Raw genomic sequence first — 26,858 nt, forward strand, 5'->3', positions numbered from 1 at the left:
AAAAAATAAATAATATTTTGGTATCTGTTTTTTTAACATTTACCTTTTGAGCTTTGGCGGCGTCGAAAAACGCTGGAAAAACGATGATAATAAAATATAATAACATGGCCATAATGTTATACTTTAACGATACTTTAAGGCAGACACATGATAGGAAGAAAGCAAAAATAAAACATAAATTTAAAAACTTATATAACGAACCGCATAAGAAAAATGTGACGAGTTAAATATCGAAACAAGTGTTGCGCATGTGTTTCGAACATTTTTCATAAACGACGTATCATAACAGAACATAACAAAACTTTGACTTATTGACTAATCTTAAAACTAAAATTATAAAAAAAAAAAAATTAATTCACACATCAAACAAATTGATTGGCTTATTGCAAAAAATAATCTAAATTTGCGATTGGCACTCTTATTACAAATTATTTTCGAATATATACTTATTACTTTAATAAAAAAAAATTAATTAAATATATTAAAAACATATCATAATATTAATAAACATAAATCCGTTTAGAATGATACTAAATACAAATCATTTTACATACAAGATGACGAATTACTGATAAATATTAAGTTAAAAACAAAATTAAAATATTCTGCTCATAAAGTACAATGTTTTATTTATATAAATATGAATAATGAATCTCCAGTCTTTTAAAACGATTACAACTTTTTTTTTGTTTTCAGAATACATTTCAAGTACAGTGTACGTAATATGGAAAAAATGAATTAACTTGATTTATACTTAAAGCTATCACCTTGAATGATTTTACCAATAGAGTACTAAAAAAAAGTTTGATTATTAAATTATTTTGATGAGAATAAAAAATCAAAAACAAAAGATTACAAATAAAATGTAGGTTATTATATGTATAATTTATATACATATAAACCTAAGTTATTGATATATAATAAAGTAATACGTATATTATGAGTTATGAATAATAAAATTAAATGGATTTTTATAACGTATTTGGAAACTACCTACCTACCTAATTAATTAATTAATGTTATTAAAGAAGAAAATTATGAACAAAAAATTCATTTGGGCATAGTATATCTATCACAAAATATCACAAATAAATAACTTGAATAATACCAAAAACACAATCAGTGTACAGTTTTCACTAATACTAATCGAGAATCGCGTGTTGCATTTATTATGTTCAATAATATTACACACACACACACGATCAATAAACTCTTAACACAAACTAACGCACACGAATAGGTAGTAAAGATACCTATAATTAACATTTAGTACGATAAACCAACTCAGATGAAAACACTCAAACACTTAACTAAGTATACTAATATACTGATTTACTGCAAACGCGCACTGGTCGCACAAACGAATCCGACCGTAATTTAAATTTAGAGTAAAATTAATCCACACCGAAAATGACGAAACCGAAATTATTAAAACTGTTCTTAAACAATAATGAAATACAGAGCATCGTCGCAGTGATAAACGGTTATAATACATAATATTTTAAATCGTTTCGGGTTGGTAACAACTGTGATGACAATAATATTAACCGACAAACGTATACGTATAGAATATTTTTTTGATAAGACAGTGGTTGCTTATATACTACAAGCATTTATACGCAGATACATAATCGCGAAATTTACCTGATCTACAATGACGCAAACAAAAGCGACGGCGTACTCGCTAGTAGCGTGGAGATAAGTGATTAAAACGTAAACTATATAAATATAATAATATATATAAATTATATAAAAAAAAAAAAAAATAACAAAAACGTACCTACAGTTTTCACCTCGTCTACAGAGAATAATAATTATAATATAGAATGATAGTAATAGTAATTAATCGTAAAATCCCGTGGAGGGGGAAGGGGGCGCTAAGACTCGAGAGCTCGAGTTTAGGATTAAACCATAATATCGGTATAATGAGTTATGTGGTCGTGTGCAGATAAGACGGTCGGTCTGTCGCCTACCGGCAGCAACAAGTCGTTGTCATCGTCATCATCGTCGTCGTACGTCGGCCGTCATCGACTCTTCTCAAGGTTGATATTGTGTGGACGGCGTGACGGGAGCCGACGTGACATTCGTCGTACAGTGTCTACTCGCAACGGCGTCGTTCTTGCACGACGCCTCGTCGAGTTTACTACTAGCAGGAGGCGTCTGCAGTTGAAGCTGCTGCTGCTGTTGCTGTTGTTGCTGCTGTTCTCTGTGTTGTTTGTACTTCCTGTTGAAGAAATACCTGCAGCCGCCGTTTGCGGACTTCGCGGGTTTCGCTCTTTCGACGACCGCTACCACGGCGGCAGTCGGCTGCAACAGCTGATGATTGTGATTATGATTCTGCTGCTGCTGCTGCAGTTGATCTCTTTCTTCGGCTATGCGGGGCAACGAAACGTGACCAACGACCACGTCGGCCGCAAAAGTTTTGCCGACTTGCTGCGACGACGCTTGATCGTTTTTACAGGCGATCGGGAAAACAACGACCTTTTCCTCGGCGGCCGAGTCGTCGTCGTCGTCGTCGTGCAATATCTTTGTCGTCGTCGTCGTAGTGGTGGTGGTAGTGCAGGTCTTGGACAGCGGCGAGTTGGCGGCCGGGACGCCGGGCACCCGGACACACATCGGTGGCGACTTGGTGGTGACCGTGACGCGGGGCGCGTGGTGTGTGGTCACCTTGAGCGCGGGATCGCACAGCGGCGATATGGAATTGGACTTGGTCTCGGCGGTGCGCGGGTGCAACCGGTCGGGCGACAGGGCGCGGCGCAACAGGGGTGATCCTGGTTCCGACGTCTTGCACGGCCGACTAAACGACGAACCCGTTTTCTTAACGATTACGGTGCCGCCACTGCCGCAACATCCCAACGAGCCGCCGCTACCGCCGACCGTCGCGTTTGAACCCGACGCGGCCACGCCACCGCACACTGCAGCCACAGCCGCCACCGCCGCCGCCGACGACGGGTTAGACGACGCCAGCGACGACGGGCTGTACGACTGCGTGGTGTTGGAGCTTCCGGGCTGATGTCCGGACGAGAACGTCAGCGGACTGGGCGACCGGGTGGGCGACTGCGGAAGCGGCGACGGCGACGGGGTCCGGGCCAGCGGTGACAACGGAATGTGGCCGACGGACTTGCGCCGGTTGGGTGAGTGCAGGTTCTTGGTGGCCGAGTGCAGCTTATGCTTGAGCCCGTGCAACGTGGACGGCCGCTGGTACGGCGTGGGAGAGTTGGGCGTCAACGTCGGTGACGAGTTGGCTGACGAACTCGACGAGCTGGTCGACGACGAGTAGTCTGCGGACGTCGACGACGCCGCAGCCGTCGTCACCGCATCCTGCGCCGCGGAACCGCCAGCCACGAGTGATCGGTTTCCGATGATGGTCAGCTGCGAACAAACAAACGGCAAACCGTCAATATTATTTTTGCAAGTAACTAAAGAATCGTGTTCAAATAATAAAACGTCACGCGCGTCTATAATCGGTCTCGATCGATTTCTCAACTCAGACCACTCTCGATCGTTATCCCGAATACTTGTATTTTTTTTTTTTTTTTTTTTTTTTTTATCAAAAGTAGAACAAAAATTACACTTGACATTGAACTATAATATGATACACAACATTAAATTATATTTTTTTTACTTTTTCTAATTTCATATCAATGTTTTATCGTCGATTATTGCCGTGTCAAGATTATTTTGTATTTAAAAAATTATTTAAATTGCTTATCAAATAATGAAAATAATTTTAAATACATCCTAGCTGTATTAAAAATTAGGATTAATGAGAATGAGCTTGTTTCATAAACAAGTCAACTTCAGAAAGATTTTTCTCGGACAAACGCGACGATAAGTTATCGTTGAAAATCCCGTCTAAAGCACGGCCGCGGTCCGAATAAACGCATTCGCATCCGCTGCGTACGTACCTGCTGATAGTCGGGCGTACACTTGGTACTGATCCGCCGGAACAGCGACGACTTTTGCCGGCGTCTGCTCTCACCGGCCGGTATGTCCTTGCGCTGCGATCTCTTGTGGTGTCGGTGCGAGTGGTGCGCGAACCCTAGGCCCCTGTGCCTGGAGTTCGATGCCAACTTGCTCTGGCCAGGTTCCCGGCGCCGTCCGCCGGTCTTGATGGTCGTGAACTCCAGCGGCGTGGATCGCAAGGTGGCTTTGTCGCCGCCGGACAACAGGAGTTGCAACACTTGTGTGTGGTTCATCCCCTGGACTTGTTCTCCGTTGACGTGGGTAATGAGATCGCCAGGACTCAGGCCCGCTTCAAAAGCTGGACTTCCGGGATCCACTGCCTATACAATACATACACAAACAATATTAACACTTTACACTGCAAATCGTATTGATTTCATCTGCCTCTTTATTGATAGTAATTATAGTGATGCATCACCATATCATCTCTCCCCCCTTTTTGTGTGCCTTTGCATAATTCGTTGAACATATCGCAATGTTAATGCGTTTACTGGTTAGGTTAGGTGCGAATTTCGGAGCCCGCTTATCGTTGAGCAGGACAAAGACAATTCGAAAGGATTCGAGATTAGGCAATATTAACAAATATACGTTTGTATATGCTAGGGGTGAATAACTGGCGACCCGCGAGCCTTTTTTATCTGGGCAGTGCTATATTTTCAAATTGCATCATACAATTTTAAAGTTAAAAATTCATATAATGAAATAAATAAATGCTAATTAAAATATATATTTTGAATGACCTTTTTTTTGTTTATTATGTTCTGACCCACTAGATTTCAATTTTTTAAAAATTGACTCTCCAGTAATTTTGAATTGCCTATACTTGGTATAAGCAATTATTAAAATAATACAAATCATGATTTATACAAAACATTAAAACGTTATTTTTATTGCGTAGCCATTATGAGTACCTGGGTATCGATACCACTCGTTACGAGGAAGTAAACTACCATAAAAAAATATTTAACATTTCATCCCAGGTAATAAATCAATTAAGTGTTCAAGAATTTTTTATATCATACTCGTAACCAATACTTGCATACAATTTATGTATTGTTTATATATACGATAATAAAACGGAGAAGTTAAAAATATACACAACTTATTTTTTATCTAAGTAAAAAATAAATAAAATATGTAAATTTATACTCATTATTTATATCAATGAATATTGATTTTCAAAATGAATTTTTAAATATTTTTTGTTAATAGCATTTTATAATATAAGATTGAATAAAATATTACTAAGCTTCTTTAGATTAAATTATTTTTAATTTCAAACTTTAAACTGATTATAAGGTTTATATCAAAATATTATATATGATTACCTCAACATATTACACACTAATTACAGAAAAACCAATATTCCTCGTTTTATAATCAAGCTAAAAATGTGTACATCATATTTTTAATTATAATTTCTTGTATAAATTTAAATTATTATAAAAATTGAAAATATAAATGCACGTAAATCATACATTTTTATCGAAACAATTAACAACTATTAACAGATTGACATTTAAAAAAACTTTTACCTTGTATTTAATAAATAATTAACAGCAATTTAAAACTCAAATCATTTATAAAATGGCTTTATAATATATTTATGGAAAGTAAGATGGACCATCTTTAATATTTTGATTATATTTCAGTTCATAGTGAATTTTCAATAAAACTTTCTGTATCATAAAAATAATTCATTATATAGATTATAATATAATTACCATTTAAAAATAATGTTTATTATTAAATGTCTATACAATTCAAAGTTTATTAACCAACTTTATCACAAATATTATAATATTTTATGACGTATGTATGTATAATTACTTAAAATTGTTGAAAATACACTCGAAACAAACAATGTTCTCGATGTGTAAAATAAAATATATATTGACTACTAATACATAAAAAATGAGATATATTGGAATTTACAAGTGGTTTGTACTAGATTATTTATAATTACACATAGCTTATGAACAGATAATGTATATAGATAAATTTTATAACATACCATTACTAAATGGTGCATAGTGTAGAAATCAGTATCGCCGAAGTATACACGAATAGTATTAACTGTAAACCCAAAGCCAGAGGGACCTCTGCGCAATATAATTGGTGGTTTCAAACTAGTGATTAAAGGTGCATCCCTACAGGGAGAGTTTAATGCACTACACGATCCTGGAGACTTCATTTGCAATCCGTTGTTACCGGATTCTAAAACAAGTAAGTAAAAATTAAATTGTTTACTTTACAATAAACAAATATTCACTAATCATTGTATACAAACCAGGAGGTATCATCAAAGACAATCCAGTGGCTGAAAAACTCTTGATGACAGATCTTGCTCGTTGACCACCGAGAGAATTGCTTTTGTGGTTTTTTGCCATGCTTGAAGTACTTGGTGAAGGTGGTAAAGTAGGACATAGATTAGTAGTCACAGGTAAACTTAGGAATTCCTCTTTTTTTTCTGATGAAGGATCATCAGACTCATTTTCTGATAAACTCCTTAATTGCCTGAAAAAATAATTTAACACAACTCATCAAAGAAAAAGATTAAAAAAAAAAACTAATAATTTATTATAGAAAACATTCTCAAAGCTAACAAAATAGTTTTTGTATAAAAATTAGTATAAGATGATAAAAAAAAAAAAGTTTTATATTATTTAAGAATACAATATAATTTAACTACAAATCAAAGTAACACAATCAACATCTAACACTGATAAAAATAATGATAAAAAAGTTTAGGAAGAAAAAAATATTTACATGAAATAAAATAAAATTTAACAAACTGTGTTTGTTTTACTTTAATAGAGTGATAATGCAAGTTGAGTATACCATACTTATACTAAATCTTAAAAAACTCAAGTAGTCAGAAAAAAAAATAATTTTTGTTTTTGTATTTATGTGTAAAATAATTAAACACACATAGGTATTGTAAATTATGAACTATAGTATGTATTGTATATATTTCATAACCAAGTACCAAAAAATGTTAAAATAGTTAATGAAGAAAAACAGTGAACTGACAAGTTAGTGAAACAAACATGGTGATTGTTAACCTCATCTCAATAAACCAGAAATAATATACATAATCGTAAAATTCACAACATATACTTTTGTTAAATTAATCTTGCTCTATTTAGACAAAAAGTAGAAAAGGAATGTTGATTAATTAAGTTTATAACAAGAAGTAGTTAATATTTATTTAAATACATTTGAAAACTTCATAATATTTTGTATAATAAATTATTGAACAATGAATGTTAAAAAGGTATATGATATTATTCACTAAGTATTTTTTATCAATTAGAAATGTAGCTAATTAAACACCTTTTAAAATTTTGACAAAATCAAACACTAGGATTAAACAAATTATTTTTAAATCATGTTTGTAATTATTATTCAAAGTATTTACTTAACTACTAAGTCATCATTAGATTTGATAAGTATAAAATAGAATTTGATGATGATTATTTTTAATAACATTCAACCAGAACATCTATTACTTATGTTAAACACTTACAGAATAAAGATGACAACTCTTATGAAACTTTTTAAATAATTATTGTACTTTTATTTAAATATTAAAAATCTTGGTGGACATTAAAATTAACACTAAGTAATAGTGATCAATATTTTTGAATAATTTTATGGATACCTAATTTTAACTGTTTGGCTAAAAAAATATAAATTAAAAAAAACCCCTACTGCTGTAGCAAATATTTGATCTGTTCAACAAAGATAATAGACATTTTTAGACTTCTTCTGGAGTAAAAGTAAAAACATATGAAAATCAAAATAAATAGCCAACACATTGATTAAAAAAAATTAAATACAAGTGGTTCTTAAATTAAACAACACTCATTCTTTCTAAATCTACTGATTTAAAAAATATTTTTTGTAAATAATTGCAGCTGAAATAAAATGTCATTTTTTTAACTGTTTAAATTTGTTTATAATTTTTACTTTTTTGAATAACAACATACAGTTTCAATTAGAAATTCTGAAGCATAATAATTATTGGAGTATTTTATTTTAACACATAAAAATCAAAATTCGAACGATTAATTTATAAGTTATAAGTATTTTAAGTTTAAATTAACGAAGTAGTGAGGTATAAGAATATTTTGCAAAATGTTGTACTATTATTCTGCCTTTAAATACTTAAACTCACAGATTAAAAAATTTCGAAATACTATTCATTCAAATTTCAATTTTTACAAATCAAAATACTCCAAAAAATATTCTGCATCAAAATATGAAATTAAAAATATATTTAAACATTTTTAAAAGTAAAAAATATTGTTTTATTTCTACTTAAAAATATGTAAAAAATATTTTAAAAATGTTCATAGATTTTGAAATAATGAGTGTTTTTTGATAAAAGAATCGCCTAATACAATTCATTTAATTAAAAATAATTTAAATACTGTACATAATTATTTTAAGATGTTTTTAAGTGTGATAAGGCATAAATCAATTAAATAATAATAAAAATAAATTGAAATAATTATTATTATTTTTTTATTACTACGTTATTATTCTTTTAATGAATATAAAAAAAATAAATAAATACTGACTACTAAATACTTAAGGGACAACTTAAGTTTTACAGAAAAGAAAAAATATAGAAAACAATTTCAAGCTTAAATAAATAATGAATGGCAAAAGAAAAGACAAGCAATAGAACATAAAATAGTGTGTACAACTGATTAATAAACAGATATTATACATTTATACTCAAAACAACATTTTCTTCGTTCGTTTATTATTCAATTAAAATTGTACAAAATAATATAATGTATAATAAAAATTTGATGTAATTTAATATTTGTTTGCAGATTTCATATAATTAGAACATCAGTATGAAAAATTATGTACTTTAGAAAATTATTAGAAGATACTATGAACTAAATAAAAGGATATTTATTTTTATGCATTATTACTTTCCTTTTACTCAACTCAATTTATAATATATGTTACTAATAGAATTGTAATTAATTGAAATAAAATCTTAATATCAAATTAAAAACCAAGATATTTAAACATGAAGTGATGAAATATAAAATATTAAAATTAATTTAATATGATTTTTTATAATTTTATAATTTGTTTGATCAAATTTTGTATTTAAAAAAATTGTATTCTGATTAATTAAATTTGCCTAAAAGTTATTTATCATTTAATTAGCACAAATGTTGTATAAAATTATCCCAATATTAAATTATGTGTATATATGTGTCATTATAAATAATTCTTAATACGCAAAAAAAAAATCTGCAAAAAGTAATTCAATAATCAATATCTACTCTTAAAAATAGAGTTTCAAGTGTACACACACTACAGAAATTAGATAAACGGCTAATAAAGATAATTTTATTGAAAATTTATATTTGAAAATACATTTTTAATATATTTATAAATGACAGTATATATGAATCATCTAATTCAAAAACATAAGATAAAAATTGAAATTATCAACATTTTAAGAGTACTAAGTTCTTCAATTAATCCTAGATAATGTACCTTAAAAGTAAATATAACAATATATTATATATATTATGTAATGTGCATTCACTGAGTGCTTGATCAAACTAAAAAATAAATAATTCTACAATTTTTAATTAGCGATAAATATTACTTTATCAGGAGAACTGCAATTTAAATCGTATATCAAAGCCAAAAAAAAAAATAATAATAATATGCACAAACTGTATTTGAAAAGCTTTTAACAAATAGTGCACATTTTCAAACATTTAAAAACTTCATAAATACAATTATTAGAGGTTGTATTTTATATACATACACAAATATTTATAGAAATAAATCTTCAAAAAGTATTAGTTAGGTTTTGTAAATGCACCACATTTATATGAATTAATGAAAGAAAAATTAAAAACTTGATAATTTTGCTGTGATGTATATGGTGTAACATAAAATTAATGGCTCTAAAGGTATATATTCTCAATACCTTTCAAAATTAAAAAGTGCAAAACTATTAAATATACTTCAAATGAGTAGGAATTGTATTATAAGATTTATGTTTAATCATAAACCATTACATGATGTAAAAATACATTAATTGTAATACATTCAGAAAATATTATTATTATTTTAAAAATAATTAATAAAATATATAAAACAACATTCAAATTGTTTATGTTTATTTAATTTTGGTAACAGATAAAATTAACGTTTCTATGTATTTAAAAATGTATGAGATGGTATTCTCTTAAATTAAGGACCAATACAGTATTTTATTTTTTGATTAAATCATTAATTGGCTGGTCAATTATTGTAGTTATTTAGACATAATAATTATTATTATATTGTTAAAACAGTAACGTTTATATTGATATGTAATTAAAAAAAATTTAAGGGCAAATAAAATTTATTATGTGTTATTATTTATAACCAGGGCTTACAAACGTTATAATAAGGTTAGGTTAGACAAAAAAATTATTGAAATTTATAAACATAATTAAAATGGAAAATGATAAGCACAAATAATTAAATAACACAAAACTAAATATAACGATCAACAAAATATATGATATATCATCAAACAAAACATGATGCAAAACGTTATATAAAGTATATCATAAAATGAAATAATTTCCAATTAGTTAATAATTATAAATTATAAAATATATTTAAAATTTTAATTCTGAATAACGATAAATGTAAAAGTTGAATAACATTTAAATTCTGAATAACAATAAACTCAAAATTTGTATAAGGTTTTAATTGTAAAATAACATATAGCAATTATTTTTTTTTCAAATGCGGGCCCTTTTTATAACAAATGAATATTGTTTTAACCAACTATAATTTCAACAAATAAAAAATTTATTTTAAGAAATAAAACACAATTTGTTTCATAACTGATTTTTGATTAAAAAGGTATTAAACATTTTTAAAAAAAATGTAATTTAAAAAGTATCAACCCTTGAATTAAAATGATCAATCGAACATAATTATCAATTATAATATATAACAATTATTGTTCATAATTATTATGAACTCAGAACAACACTTGGAAAAGGACTTTTTTTAATTTTAAAGGTTCACAAATTGTTCAATAACTACTATTTTAGATAAAAAAAAATAATCATCTTAAGTGTGCCAATAATTAAAACTATATTGTAATATAAAAAGAAGATAGAAATCAAATTCTGAAAACATTAATTTAAAAATATTATCTCCCAATTCACAGTAGTAAAAATAAAATTTATTTTCAAATCCAACAATAAAACGTTAATTAATGTTTTTTTTTTAAGAATATCATTATTTAAATTATTTAGATACTATTTTATAATGGCATGCATATAAGACTTTACCCCCCTCCCCCCCAATAATAATTTTATAAATATCATGTATATTCTACCAGTTTAAAGCATGTTCCAAAGCAAAAAAAAAATAAAATAAGAAAAATATTTTCTATATTTTATTATTCAGTACATGAATATGATAAATAACATTAAAGGCTTACGGAGATCTGTCATCTTCAATCGAAATTGAGAATTTCGGTATACTTTCTTTACTATATAAACGTCGCCTACGACTAATTTGAGTATTTTCATTGTCTTCATTTTGAGACTTGTCAAGTGTTGTTTTCTTAGCTACTGGCGATTTTAAACTTTCATCAACTGTTTCTCCTTCTGATGCTGATGTGTCGAACATTCCTAAGATAAAAATTTTCCAATCAAAATAAGATTAATACTATAAAATTCAACCTCATAAATTATATATACCACCAAATAATAACAGTAAAATATGATTTTCTTACCAGTATTAATAGATAAAGAATCATCTTTAAAGTTGACTGAAGGAGATAATGATGAATATTCATTACTTATTGACAATTTACTTGCTACTTTTTTGAACTGTGGTGAACAAGATGAAAATGTACCCAAAATCAATGAGTCATCATCTGTATCCTCATCAATTTCGTGACTATAACGATCACTTCTGGCTGAAATAGTAATTACAATTTATTATTATTTCAACATAAACACAATATTTAACTATTTAACATTAAAATATATATTATTCTTACAATCAAAATAACTAGTATCTTCTTCATTGCCTAATTGTGGCATAAATTCAGCTTTTTGTCTCAATAATGAGTTCCAATCAACTCCATAAAAATAAGGATGATCTTTGACTTCATGTGATCCACCAGTACCTAATCGATCTCTAGGATTTTGTTGCAGTAATGACGATATTATATTTTTGGCCTCGGGCTGAATTGGCCATTCATTTTCATCTGGCCATTCAATATCATCTATAATAAATAAAATTATTAACTATAAAATGTAATAAATATAACATTGATTCTATGTTCCTACCATTTACAGTATGGGCAAAAAGTTCTTCAGGCGTTTCACCAAAAAATGGTACACACCCTACTAAAAATTCATATAATATTATTCCCATAGACCACCAATCTACTGGTTTACCATAACCTTGTCTGAAAATCAATAACATTTTTGTGAAATTTAATAAAAATTTAAAAATAATGATTATTGCATACATTTTTTTAATATGAAAAGAGTACTAACTACAGTCTCGTTTATATTATACCAACACACTATACATACCTTAGAATCACTTCTGGAGCTATATACTCAGGAGTACCAAAAACTTGTTTGTCAGAAAATTGCCGGGTATCTCTGTCCACATGTACTTCATATAAATTAGTTGCCACTATTAAAATAAAAAAATAAAATTAATTAATGCTAACTGAAAAATTTATTACTGCATAATTGAGTAATAAATTTCTTACATGACATCAAGCCCATTTTACTTAATCCAAAATCGGTCAATTTTATGTGGCCTAATGCAGTAATTAAAAGACTGAAAAATTGAAAAAAAAAAAATTAATTCAAATTCAATTTGTTAAAGATTTATAAAAATGAAGAATTTGTTATATACTTGTCAGGTTTTAAGTCACGATGCACTATCCCATAATTATGAAGATATTCAACAGCAAGTACAGTTTCAGCAAAATAAAATTTTGCCATGTCTGGTGGTAAAGGACCAATATTTTTCAAAAGAGATGCACAATCACCTCCTTCAACATATTCCATTACAAGACAAAGATGTTTCTAGAAAAATAAAATAAATAATAAATATATTTTAATATAGTTCATGTTTTAATTATAAATACCCTTGTTTCAAAACTGCAGTACATGGTGACCACAAATGGATTGTCAGTAAAACTCATAATATCCCGCTCAGCGAATACTTGTTCAATTTGATTACGTAACATTAAATTATTCTTTATAATTTTCTTCATTGCAAATCGTTGACGAGTTTGTTTATGTCTTACAAGATACACAGCACCATACGCACCATTAGAGATCAATTTAATTACATCAAAATCAACTTCTGAAGGTGCCTAAAAATTTAATCAACACTTGGTAAAAATTAAAAGAAAATGAGGAAATCAATATTTACTTACAGAAGAAAATGTATCTTTTTTAGTACTTTGTTGTTGAGTTTTTTTTATTAAAGATGAAGAATATTCATCTAATTTATGAAAGTTTACATCAATATCTAGAAAATATATAAAAATACTTTAAATAAGTTATGAAAAATACATTTTGTGAAAATAAATATAGTACAAATTACATACCATCAACAGAGTTACGATTTAAGCCTAATTTTCCTATTATATATTGTGGTATTTCATCTTTAATGCCTTGACAGATTTTAGCTTGACCTTCAGCTTGTTCTAGCAAATGGTAAAATTCTTCAGGGTCAAATTCTAAGCATTCAAGTAACCTAGCTGGTCTAGATATTATTAATAATAATTTTTTCACTATTCCTGTCAGAAGTGCAGTGGCTTCTTCCGACTTTTCTCTTGCCTGTAATATTAATAAATATTTTTATTTAATGAATTTTTACACACTTTTTTACACAACATACCTCAGCCAACAATAACTCCAAATTTTCTGACATCTCATAAAAGTAACCTCGTGTTATCAATTTTTCTTCAGATTTTTTTAAGCAATCTCTAGCTATTTCCAACACTTGATGATTAACAAATCTAACAATAGGTACAGCATCTGGTGATATTTCTATGTGTTCTAAATTAAGTTTTTCGTATTCATTTATAAACATGCTTAATCGTTCTTCCATCTGATGAGTAGCCTAAATACATGCATAAATGTATGTAATTAATAATTACTATAATGCAGTAAGTTAAATGTTTAAGCACCAAAATTAAACTTTACCTTGGGAAACCTATCTTTATAAAGCACATTCATCATAACAATATCGTTATCAATTACGGGCGATCTGCTTGGACTGCTGCAACAAAGCCAAATGTTAAAAAAAAGAAGATTATACTCGCACAGATTTAAGAAACTGATCATTAACCTTAAACTTCTTGAACGTGGACGATTAAAACGAGATTTGCGGTAAATAATATTATCTTCTTCTGCACTATGAGTACTGTCATTGGATGAAAAATGCTTAGAAAACATATGTAATTCATCAGATGTTGGCATATTTGGAAGCTGGTGTAAACGTTCTTGACTGGAACACTGAGACTGAAAATCAATATAGTTATTCAAAATTATTCCACAAATACAAGATATTTGATATTCAACACTTACTGAAACATTTGAACTTCCAGAAGTGGTTCCATAACCTGACGATGGTAATGAAGCAACTGACCACCTTCTTCCATCACGACAATCTGTATTGAGTAAATTGTGCCTAAAAAATAGTACATCCAAATATTATAAGACATTATTAATCTCAATTAAAATTACACAAACAATATAATTAAGTTAAAAATAAAATATAAAAAAAACTTAAAACAATTACAACAGTTATTCTTATAGTACCAATAAATACCTTTTTATTGAAACAAATGGAAAATGAGGATGAGGGTGAACTACTTTGGGGCTTTCTAATGGACTACCTGAATTTAAAATAATTAAAACAAATGTGTTAAATAACAGAAATTATTTAAAAATATATTATTTATAAACAATTTACTTGACATCGGAGAATGACATCTTGGTAATGTAGGTGATGTATTTGATATAAAGCTTTTTCTGTGACTAGCCTTGTTTGAACGTCTTCCAGATCCAGTAACATGTAATTCTCTCTAGAAAAAAAATAAAATCATATTAAATTTCAAATTAAATAAAAAAGTACACTATTTTATTTTCACACACCAAACTATTTGATAAGGAAGGTGCTGATTGCCCCAGAGTACTGTTGCGCATCAAAACTAAATTTGATAATTCTGTCAACATAAAGAAAAAATAACTATACTCGTCTTATTGTATACAATTATAACAAAAATATTACTATCACTTAAAAAATAAAATTATTGAAATCTAAAACAATGTAATAATTCAATCTAAAGTGTTATGTATAATAATATATTTGAGTAAATTATTTATAGTATAGTATATAAAATTGATGACAAACATATCAATTCAATTATAGTAACAATAATAATCTAATTTATTTTTTGTTTTATTTTATTTATTTATTTTTTTTTTTTTTTTTGTACATTTATAGTGATATGATTATTTTATTTTTTATGATAATCAAATAAAATTCATTATAATACTACTCGATGAATGATTTGATGACCTTTAGCATTTATATTTGATAACTGCTGATATAATACATAATATGGATTTGTATCGAAAGAGTATGATTAGGTAACTACATTGCTTAAAACAAAATTAAGATAATTATTATAAGTTATTATTAGCACATTTATAGTAATTATTTTTAAGTACAAGCTAAAGTTATCTAAATGAATCTATAAATACAATTGTTTCAAACCTAGTTCTAAATTAATCTTAACAAATACATTATTAAATATTAGCACACTTATGTCTCATTACAAAAACATATCCAATGCTAATATTCCTTTTTTATAGTTCTAAATTTTATCTAGTAATATATATATATATTTATATTAAGTAAATAATAAATTACTTTATTAATAAAAGAGTTATGTAAAATATCATAAATAAAATAGTATACTTTAGTAAATAAACCATACTATTATTTATTACCATTTAAAATTGTGATATAAAATTTAAAAAAATAATATTATTTTAATTTAATACAGTATTTATAATAGCTAGAAAAATCTACAAATGGTTATTATTTTAATAATTAAATAATTTTAGTTATATCTACATAACAATAACTTTTAATAAAATATTTAATTATTTAACTGACAATAATAATTAAAGAAATTAAATCAATCCTAATAGAGATAAAAAATCTTGTTATTAAAAATAAATACGTACAACTAAAATAGCATTATCCTAAAATATAAGTTGAACATTATTTTAGAATAAATTTTTATCCTGAGAATTATGAAAGTTTTAAACATATCAATGACAAATTATTAAAGGTGTATCATTACAGCACTCTTAACTTTAAACTTAAAAATTGATAAATCAAACCCAACTCCAACTAGAAACAAAACTCTTAAACAACATTAACTTTAAAACAAATTATATATAATCTAAAAATAGCATAATAAATTAATAAAATATAAACATATACTTAAACATAGTTTTCATCATTTATTTATACTAATTTATATTCCCAAATTATTTATTTTAATACTACCTATAGATATTATATTTATTTCATTGAAAAAAAAAATTATTCAAAACAGCATATTTAAATTATTTAGATGGATAACTTAAACTGAAATGTAATTTCTATTAAGAGGTCATCCATTATTCTTTGTGAAAACTATTTGGCCTTTTAAGTTACAATTTTAGTTAAGAAACAACATTTATATTTATACAGAAGACCAAATTTTTATTGTTTACCATTTTTTATTTTATTTTAATAGTAATGTTAATTTTAAAGTTAAAAAAATATTTAAAAAATTAATTTAAAACAATAAGTTTTTTGTACTAATGATGTTGAGTATAAATCTCTGTGAATATTGACTTTCTTATTGTATAATATAAATTTGGTTTTTTATTCTATGAATATAATTTAAGTAGTCTTTTTTGCACAATATCTTTTTTTAATAAATTCTTATTATGTACATTATGCAGTAATCATTGTTGGTACTTGATATTGTCATGAAACTGCTTTCAGAATAATTTTAATTACTTAATTTTTAAATAAATATAAGATTTAAAATTTTAATTTTTCTTTACATTCAATTTGACTATAAAAAAAGTGTATCCTTTTAATTACTAGTCCTTTCTGAAATAATCAAATTTTATCATGTTTATAATATGAAACACAGTGAATTCTCGGTAATTTAAATTTTATCTAACCCAATGTGTTTAAAATTGGATCATATATAACAAAATAAACAATGTTAAAATAATTCTAGTAACAAAATAATATGAAGAAAAAAATGTTTTATAGTCTTTTTATAAACTACATACTTATGTGTATAGCTCTCATCAATAACTAATGTTTAATTACAATTACAAAAAAAAAAAAAAAATTATAATGACTATAAAAATAATTTAAATAAATAAATCACTGTTCAAATTTAATTTATTAAAAAATATATTTTAGTATTTAAAATTTAAAAATATTATTACAAAGTACTACAATTTATCTATATTAAAAAAATATAAGCTTAAAGGTAATAATCTAATAAACGCAATTATATTTGATGGTGTAGTCCCCAAGCAATTTTTTTCAATTGTAAATCGCCCATCAAGCTAATGTAGTTTTTATCTACTAAATGGCGTGTGAAGCAAAATGTTATGAGAAAAAAAAACAATAATTATGATTTACTAAAAACGTAATATGCCGAATGCCTTGTAAAATATATCTAATACTCGACGAACAATTTAGTCAATAATAATTAGTAAGTCTTTATTAAATAAAAAATGTTGAATGTAAAAATATAGTATTATAAGAACAATTATTATATAACTCACCAATTTTATTGTTTAAATGAGTATTTTGTTCACAAACAAATAAAGAAGAATTTACATAGCACATATTGAACAGTGATGCTATGTTAATAGCTTCAAATATAAATTATTAATGAAACCTACAACCTACCACTCTGACAATTAGCATTCAAATAAAACATTAGTTACAGAAAATCATAAACCTTGTACTAAAACATAGATAAAATGAAATAGTAGAGAGCGTGCTCTCAAGTGTTTGACCAAATTAGTCACATGATACATTTAAGAGGACAAGATTATACTTATACTTATTATATACATATTTATATTTAAAAAAAAAAATATATATATACATATATATGATAGATAATTTAATTGGCACGTGCTATAGATAACTTGGTAAAAAAAAAGAAATTATAAAATAAAAACTAGACAATGTATATTATGCATTAAGAATAAAATATTTTCAACTGATAAATCTGTACATTTTTAAAATGTACATTTTTCCAAAATGTTATTTAGAAACTGCCAACACTGTTTAATATTATGAACATTACAATTATTTATTTTTATCAGAATTGAGAATAGGTACTTGAATTGATAAATATCATGAATTTAAAACATGTAACTTATGATTCTAAAATAAATAGAATCAATAGGTAATAATTATTAATATCATAAAGTGTAATAAAATGTTCAAATTTAAATTATCTACTAAAATTATAAACATTAGAAACGGTACATGTTAAATACTGTCTGCTAATTTAAGTATAGTAATTGATCATTTGTTTAGCATAGTTTAGTATTGCAGATATCTGAAAGATGAAAGGCAAATATTATGTGCAATAGCTAAATTCTAAAAAGAATGAATGCCACCAACAGTGACACATGACCTCAAATTTGCTAAATATTAGTATTAAATCTGCCAAAATCCCAAGAAAATAGACCATGTGCCAATGTTTTATAAATGTCATTGATTTTTGTTCATTTTACTTGGCATTAATATATATATATATATTTATAATTTATAAATATCAAAACATATTGAGAACTACACAAACGTTTATGATAATGTTGATTTAATTTGCAAATAACATACTTATAGCAACTAAAATAATACATTTTCTTTAGAGCTACAAAAGATCAGAAGTAAAATTGGTAATTTAGATAAAACTAATTTAAAATTACAAAAATATACACATAGGTAAATGGAAAAAGCATATTTACTTCTAATACAAATCATAATCAAATTTTCAAAAAACTAACCTTATTAAACTATGTTCATACGATAGTATAGTACCTATTAAAGATTTAATTGACAGTAAAAAAATAATTATTTAAATTGTTGTCTTTAATTAACATTAGGAATATAAGAATAAATTATAGATACATAAGTATAATTAAAATGTAATACTTGAAACTACCAGAAAATATATAGTATTATATACAGAATTTTTATAGATTAAAACTAATTATCAAATATTTAATTTTATATTTTCAACATTTTTAATCATTCAGTATTGTATTTTCAGATATTTATTTAAAATATAGCAGAATAATAAATAATAAAAAGTATAATTTCAAAACGCGAATAGATACCTTAATGTGAAATCAATTTCATGTTGTAATACTGAAGAATTAAAAGATTAATACGTGAGAAGTGATGAAAAAAAAAATCATAATGATAATTACATATTAACTTTTACATCTCTGAAATTAAAATGAGTGAACTTATAAATTATGATTACACAAGTTTTTTTTTTATGAGAATTAAATATCATATTCAAACAAAATAAAATAAACAAAAAAATTGATATTAATAAACCAAAATTACAAGAAAAAAATTTAAAAATTATGTAATTTTAAGTTAAAAAATATTCAGTTTAAATTTTTAAAAATTTTCTAGCATAGCAATAATGTTTTATTAACACATTTAAAATCTAATGAACAATGAAATGACTAAAGCAATAAACTTAAAATAAACTCAGTATCTTCCATCCATAAATCAAGAGATAAACATTTTTGAAACTAGAACTTCAGTTTACGTCAATCTACAGTATACTAAAACTTTACTTTTTTTTTTATAACAGTGTAAACAACAATATTTTTTCCACATGAGTTTGTATTGTGTTTGTTGTAAAAATCTAATGTATGTTCAAAATTAGATATGCAATTAATAAAAAGATATTTATACAAATTGTAATGAATAAAAATGTATCAAATAATTAACTAAAAACTAATTTAAACTAAATGTCATCTGTAATTTAATTATTAACTATGATTATTTATTAAACTTTATTGTTTTTTAATACATATAAAATAATTTTCTATTTAAAAATTTGTTGAGTATAATTAATAAATAATTATTATTTTACTGTAAAGAAGACTTAATAATTATTATTTTAATAGGTGTAAATCATTAAACAATTTTTCCTGATTTAAAAATTTAACTCTAAATTCTGTTTATAAAGACTGTTAAAATACATTTATAAAGTCTTATTAATTAAACAATTGTGAAAATCAAAACTTAATAGTTTTATTATTCATTAAAATATTCTTAAATACATTGATTTATCTAAATTGATATTCGAATAACATATAAGATAAGATGTGACAATCTTGTAGGTTACCTATACATAATTCTATTTTAGCAATGATAATAAAAAAAAAATGCATTTACAACTGATAATAATAATAATTAGTAAATATAATATAAATATGTATTTTATAAACATTCAATACAAACTCAAACTCAAGCCAATACTACAAGTCAATCATAATGTTCATAATAAATATAATAATAAAACATTTGATAAATTGATACTTGATAAAAATATAAGAACAATAAAATATATTTGTTATTGTTTAAAAATATGTTTTTCAAAGAAGGAAAAATATAATATAGTTTATAATCAAACAAATATTTTAAATTTGTTTTCGGGAAAATTAATTATAAATAATTATTAACTGAAAACTTTAAATTTATTAGGTTATTAAAATATGAATTTCCTGTGTCAATATTTATAACTTTTAAAAATTACAAAACGTATTGTAATTATTTGAAATATTTGTTATGAGAAAATTGTTATTTTTATCATAAATCCATTTATTTAAATAAATTAAAAAAAAAAAATTTAGTAACATCAACAATAATAATATTAAGAGACTTTTATATGAATCTAAATATAAAAGTGATTAAGATAGAAAAATTAATATACTGTATTATTACCTAACTGTATTACCTCATATAATAAATTATAAAAAATGTAAAAGCATTTTTTATAAGTTTAGAATATGTGCTATAGAATTTTATTATTTTAAATGGGTTTTTCTAAACACTTACATACATTTGATCATTTAAAATAATTATGACTGAATTTTTAAAATGATTACATCATAGACAACTAAATAATAAATAGTAAATACATAGCTACATCAACAGCTGATACAATTAATAATTTAATTGCAGTATACATGGATAATGAATATAAAATTGAAGATAAGAATATCACTTTAGAAAGTAATTCATTATTAAAAATAATTAGGTATATTGATTACAAATTAATAGCATATAATGCATATATTTCATAAATTGTAAAGTTCAATAAAAAAAAAAAAAACATGATAACTATAAAAAATAATAAGACTAAATCAGTAAATCTGTTAAGATTCAAATAGGTTAAGAATTGATAATTATTAGCAAAGATTAAATATAGATTTAAATATTAGAAGTCAACAAACTATATTATAATTATAAATATTTCTGATATTAATGACTGGATGAAATTTAATTTTATAAGAAAAACAAAAATATTAAAAAATTTTATTTATTTATAAACAACTAAAATATTAAAAGATAGACTGATATTTAATTGTAAAAATAATGCGATATACCTATGAATTAAGTTGATATTTTTTAAGATTTTAGTTTTAATGCAAAACCAAGTATTAACATAATTATTTTTACATAAAAATACATGACAAAAAAAAAAAAAATGTAAAAAAAGGTAAACAATTCAAATCTATATTAGGTGTCCCTTTAGTTTATCAAAAAGGAATTGTGTAGATGTTCTAATAAATGCTCAATTTTACATTATTCTTGATAAAATAATTTATTAAATGCTATAAAATATTAGTTAATTATCGATCACTAAATTTCCTTAAAAGCTATTTAAGTTATTTTATTAATTTGAGAATAAGTGTAATTATTATAAACAAATTATATAATAAATAAAATATAATATAATTTTTATATTCATACTATACATTTGAAATGAATTACAGTACATTGGAACCATTAGATTTTTATTTATTTAGGTTATTAATAATAAAAATGACATGAGATAATATACTAATACAAAAGCAACACTGATATAATTCAATAATAATGTAAATCGTAAACATATCAACAACAATATTAAAACTATAAATTTTATTTTACTTCATAAAATATATTTTAATAATTTAACAACATTTATTAATAATATTAAACAATAACTTTTCAGATAATTTTTGAAAATGACTTGTCATTTTAATATTGTTTTTGGATCAAGGTCATTTTATGTAGATTAATTTACACTAAATTATATATTCTGTTTAATATTAGATGTTTATTTTATTGTATTTTAAGATATAACATAGTTATTTTAAGCTTAATGTATTAATGGAATGTAATGACTTAAATGGTTAATTTTAATTTGTATACTTAAAATATTTATAATACACTAAAAGTTACTAGCTACTACTACCCACATGAAGTTTAATACAATTTATAAGTAAGGGACATTAAATTGGCATTGTTCCATTAAACTACAAAATCTTTAAGCTAAATATTCAAGCTACAATGTAATATAAGCACACGAGATTATGAATCAAAAATATTATGATAAAAATGACAAAATTAAATAAAAATATAATAGTACCTAATCTATTGAAGGTCTTTCAAATTTAACATAACAAAAATAATAGGCAAACTATAATATTACTCCCACTACTTTTTAATCTTGTATTTAAATAATATCAAATATTTAAATAAAATATTAGAATATAAACTTTATTGTAATTATAATGTACACAGATACATATTATACCTAACTATCTAAATAATATTTTTAATTAACATAGAAATATCTAAAAAAAAAAAAATAATAATAATAATAAGTTATTCAACACTTATTTTTTAAAAATTAAAGTTTTTTAATACAAATTACCTAGTAAATTTTTTAAGTAGTTTAATTTACCACATTAATTCAAAATATTGTTATTCAATTTGAATATGAATATTATCATTTAATACTTATTTATAATGTAGGATACCTACATCAAATATCACTGTAAAAACATGTTGAATAAATATAATGTGATACACTTATCAACAATACTTATCTCTAAAACCCCTTCTATCAAATATATTTATCCCTTAAAAATTTCCTGTTATCCTGTAATCCAAATGACCATGAAATAATAAAACCATGATTGTGAATAACTATTATCAATAGAACCTTTCCCTATAATGACTATATCATGATTACAATCACTAAAACCTTTCTTTTTTCTATAATGTTACCTTGATTTTTTTTTTTATGTATTCATTAAAAAGTGAACATTTTAAATTTCAAATTGGTTACACCTTATTTTATAAATGATGAGATAATGAAATACTAATGACAATACAAAATAATAAAATAAATAAACATGGATTATACTCATTTCAATTACAACATCCCAATTTAAATTTTATTTGAAGTAAAAATTATATACAACCTTTGAGCTTTTTTTTACTAAATAGTTATGACATTATGACTTATATTATACCGCCTATTTTACTTTTATTAAGATATACAAAGTTTAAATATTTCAATAACTTTATAATCAAACAATAAAAATAATCATTAAAATAAGTTGTTTTTTTTTACTGACTGAAAGTTAGCAGTTTGTAATTATATTTTAAAAATAAAAATAAAAAGGAATCCATTCAAATTGAGTGAAAGGTAAATTTAATGTCTAAGTAATACTCTTATAAGATTCAATAAACATATTTAATATTGATTTTACAGTAGAATTAATAAAAAAACCTAACTTATAAAATTTAAATTTCAAATTTCAAAATTATTTTAATACATTATAAATTCTTACCTGAGTTATTTGAAGCTGATGTTTTACTCTTGTGTTCTTCTGAATCTGAATACCTGCGGTGTTCCGATTCTTTCAGCGACAATTGTCCCTTCCATGATCTTCTACTATCCATACTTAATCACTCTTTAAATTATACGTACATTAAAAGTTTATGGCTCATGAAAGTTAACATAGCCATGGCAAATGTGTTGTGATTTACAAGTACTTATGTTGTTGAAAATCAAATAATCTTACTGCACCTGAAAAAAATAATTATAAATAAAAAAAGCGCAAATATACATTGCAAAAATATTTATTAATCTTATTCATAAGAGATTTTAAGACTGTATACATATAAATAAAGTGGCAATCAATTAATGAATGCAAATCCATCACCATAATTTATATTCTATAATAAAATCATATACACTTTGTTGAATACCAAAAAAACATTTATAAACTCAATTAATAAATAAAATTATACTGAAGATTTATAATGCTTAATAAATAATAAGTTATCAGTAACCTGCATTTTTTTATTTTTTTATTATTAAATTGGAAATTTAAATTAATATAAATTTAGAATGTATTGTATAGAACTAAATTACAAGTTAAGTATTGATTTTATAAAATAATTTAGTTGTACTTATAGGTAGTTAATGCATGTACAAATCAAAGTGTTCGTTATACACACACATATATATATAACTGTTTAATATTTAAATTTAAAAAAATGTTAGTATTTCCAAGAAATAATACAATCTAAGCACATATTTATTATTTCAATCAACATATTATTAAAATAATATGTACTTAGTTTTTGATGGTATTGTTTTATTTTAACAACGGAAAATTAATTTAAAAAGTTAGGTGCCTACATACTAATTATTTTTAAATTTATAACATATAAAGCTATAAGAAAACTTAACATAAACAAAAAAATATTTTAGGGAAATAAATTCTGATATTTTTATCTATTATACCTACATGTATATAAGAGTGTATACATGGCATTAATAACTTAGGTAAGTACTATATTTTATTAAATAACATATAATAATAATATCTAAATAATCCATAAAAAATCTACACTACACACTAATAATAATTGATCAGAATCAATACCTGCATAAGGTTATATACAAATAAGTAGCCAATAATACTCTTGAACTTAGAATAGGTAAATGATAACAAATTCTTATCTATAATTTTAACAAATTTAATTGTATAATTAAACACCTACATAAATATCACAAATTTAAATTTTAACTGGTAGGTAGATACTAGGTAGATGAAACAAGATAACAAATTTAAAAAAATAATGATGTAAAAATTACTAGGTATGATGGAAATGTTTTCTTTATAGTCTACCCATCCAATACAAAGTTTACTAAAAAATAAGAACACGGAAGCTGATCCATTTTGTAAAGAAAACTTTAAGTAAATAAAACTATGAATAGTTTCTTACATTTTTTTCTAATTAATTAAACAGACAACTTGTAAACCCAACATCTAAACTATTTTAATTCATACTCCAATTGTCCATGTTAATATATTATGGATACAAATAATAACATTAACTGAAACAAATTATTATTTAGTGATATTCCTACTTACTTCATCTATTATTAATGAAAAATTAAAAATAATTAAACATTTAAATAAAATATAAGCATCGTGTTATTAGATAGTAAGTACAAATTAACTCCTGTGACCATGAACTACTATAATATTGATCGATATTAAAACAAAATTAATAGAATTCAGGAATTTTGTCTAAATACATTTGAAATAGATATTTGTCTCGATATTTGTATAGCTACTCGAGAAATTAAAACAAATAACATTCAATTATGTTGAGTTTAACAAAAACAGATATTGAGATTTGATTAAAAGTTGTGCTTTGAAGCAAACAATTTTACATGTAAACCGATAACGAGTATGACTTAGGGCTACCTACGAACACACCGGTAGATCCAGCCAAGTCGGGTGAGTATAATACCATACGTACTGCCAACACAACTTTACACCTAAAAGGCACTCACCGTAAGCTTTGGTATATGTTAGAACAAGGAGGCCAGCTTTGGTTGTGCGTTGCTGAGGACGCAAAGGCAATTCGACGACAGTGGCATTTCAGAACGACGTAACACCAGACTGCAGTGGTGAGTTTGCTGAACGACGGACAAGACGTCTGGCTGATCCGTACCTAGTGCAATGATCACTCGGATAAGGCGACGGCTAGACGACCGGACGGTGTGGACACGACGATGGCTGCGTGTGTGGGTCGCGCAGACGATCGTCAGGGCAGCACGTCCTCGCTGTGCCACGGTTGCCAGCGGAGATGACGATCGGCGGCTACGTCGGGGTAGAGTGTGTTGTACAGCAGCAGTTGTCGTCGGTCGCGTTTCCTTGTGCGTTAGGGGGCCCCCCCCAGACAAAAGCGCCGCGGCGGCGGCAGTTTTCCACAGACACACGCACGTACACACACACACACACACGCGCGCACACAGAACGAGCGGTGGTGGTGGCGCGACGAGAAGTGAAGGGAGAAAAAAATTTCAACGAAAAAAATTGCTTCTCGTCCGTAATCTTATTTTTTTTCCCGTCTTTCCTCTGCCCTCACATCATACACTATTGTGTGCGAGCGCGCACGATGCGGTGTGCAGCACGTCGACAATAGTAATAGTAATAATAACAATAATAATAATAATAATAATAGTAGTACACGGCACACTCTCCGAACTCCAAAGCGCTCGCGTTCAGTGTTCACCCTTCACCGCACTCGCGATCACTCGACGAGAGAGCGCGCGGCAGTCGATGCAGTCGCGGTCGGTGGGCGGGTCGGCGGCGCGCCAGACACACCGTGAGCGAGATGACGAT

At 26.0% G+C, this 26,858-nt stretch overlaps 1 protein-coding gene and 1 long non-coding RNA gene across 4 annotated transcripts; one reads left to right on the plus strand and one right to left on the minus strand.

Moving 5' to 3' along the window:
- Positions 1 to 919: 919 nt before the first annotated feature.
- On the minus strand, positions 920 to 26,704 carry LOC112603492 (microtubule-associated serine/threonine-protein kinase 3). 3 transcript variants are annotated; one of them, XM_025352070.1, is made up of 23 exons: positions 26,024 to 26,704; positions 24,000 to 24,238; positions 15,168 to 15,238; positions 14,986 to 15,097; positions 14,842 to 14,908; positions 14,598 to 14,700; positions 14,359 to 14,531; positions 14,214 to 14,286; positions 13,906 to 14,130; positions 13,613 to 13,844; positions 13,439 to 13,533; positions 13,145 to 13,375; positions 12,910 to 13,082; positions 12,761 to 12,831; positions 12,576 to 12,681; positions 12,324 to 12,445; positions 12,032 to 12,259; positions 11,762 to 11,947; positions 11,465 to 11,657; positions 6,257 to 6,483; positions 5,981 to 6,183; positions 3,909 to 4,286; positions 920 to 3,372 (listed from the first exon to the last, which is right to left on the minus strand). In XM_025352070.1, the coding sequence occupies exons 2-23, from the start codon at positions 24,109 to 24,111 to the stop codon at positions 2,038 to 2,040; spliced, it is 4,716 nt and encodes a 1,571-aa protein (XP_025207855.1). In that variant the 5' UTR covers positions 24,112 to 24,238; positions 26,024 to 26,704; the 3' UTR covers positions 920 to 2,037. The 3 variants fall into 3 exon arrangements, with proteins under 3 accessions (XP_025207855.1, XP_025207854.1, XP_025207856.1); XM_025352069.1 differs by having other exon boundaries at positions 14,214 to 14,289; XM_025352071.1 differs by lacking the exons at positions 24,000 to 24,238; positions 26,024 to 26,704 and adding an exon at positions 17,889 to 18,023 and having other exon boundaries at positions 14,214 to 14,289.
- On the plus strand, positions 6,100 to 8,897 carry LOC112603493. Its single transcript, XR_003115168.1, has 3 exons — positions 6,100 to 6,192; positions 6,260 to 6,409; positions 8,814 to 8,897. It is a non-coding gene; the product is annotated as an uncharacterized LOC112603493 (long non-coding RNA).
- Positions 26,705 to 26,858: the final 154 nt, after the last annotated feature.

The sequence above is a fragment of the Melanaphis sacchari genome, unplaced genomic scaffold (assembly GCF_002803265.2).
Source record: "Melanaphis sacchari strain LSU unplaced genomic scaffold, SCAv2.0 Contig109_pilon_pilon, whole genome shotgun sequence".
NCBI lineage: Eukaryota > Metazoa > Arthropoda > Insecta > Hemiptera > Aphididae > Melanaphis > Melanaphis sacchari.

Coding starts and splice junctions, on each gene's coding strand:
- LOC112603492 (XM_025352069.1), bottom strand. CDS start 24,111: ATGGATAGTAGAAGATCATGGAAGGGACAATTGTCGCTGAAAGAATCG. Junction 14,532..14,597: donor CTGGAAGTTCAAATGTTTCA/GTAAGTGTTGAA, acceptor ATTGATTTTCAG/TCTCAGTGTTCCAGTCAAGA. Junction 11,948..12,031: donor AGATACTAGTTATTTTGATT/GTAAGAATAATA, acceptor TTACTATTTCAG/CCAGAAGTGATCGTTATAGT.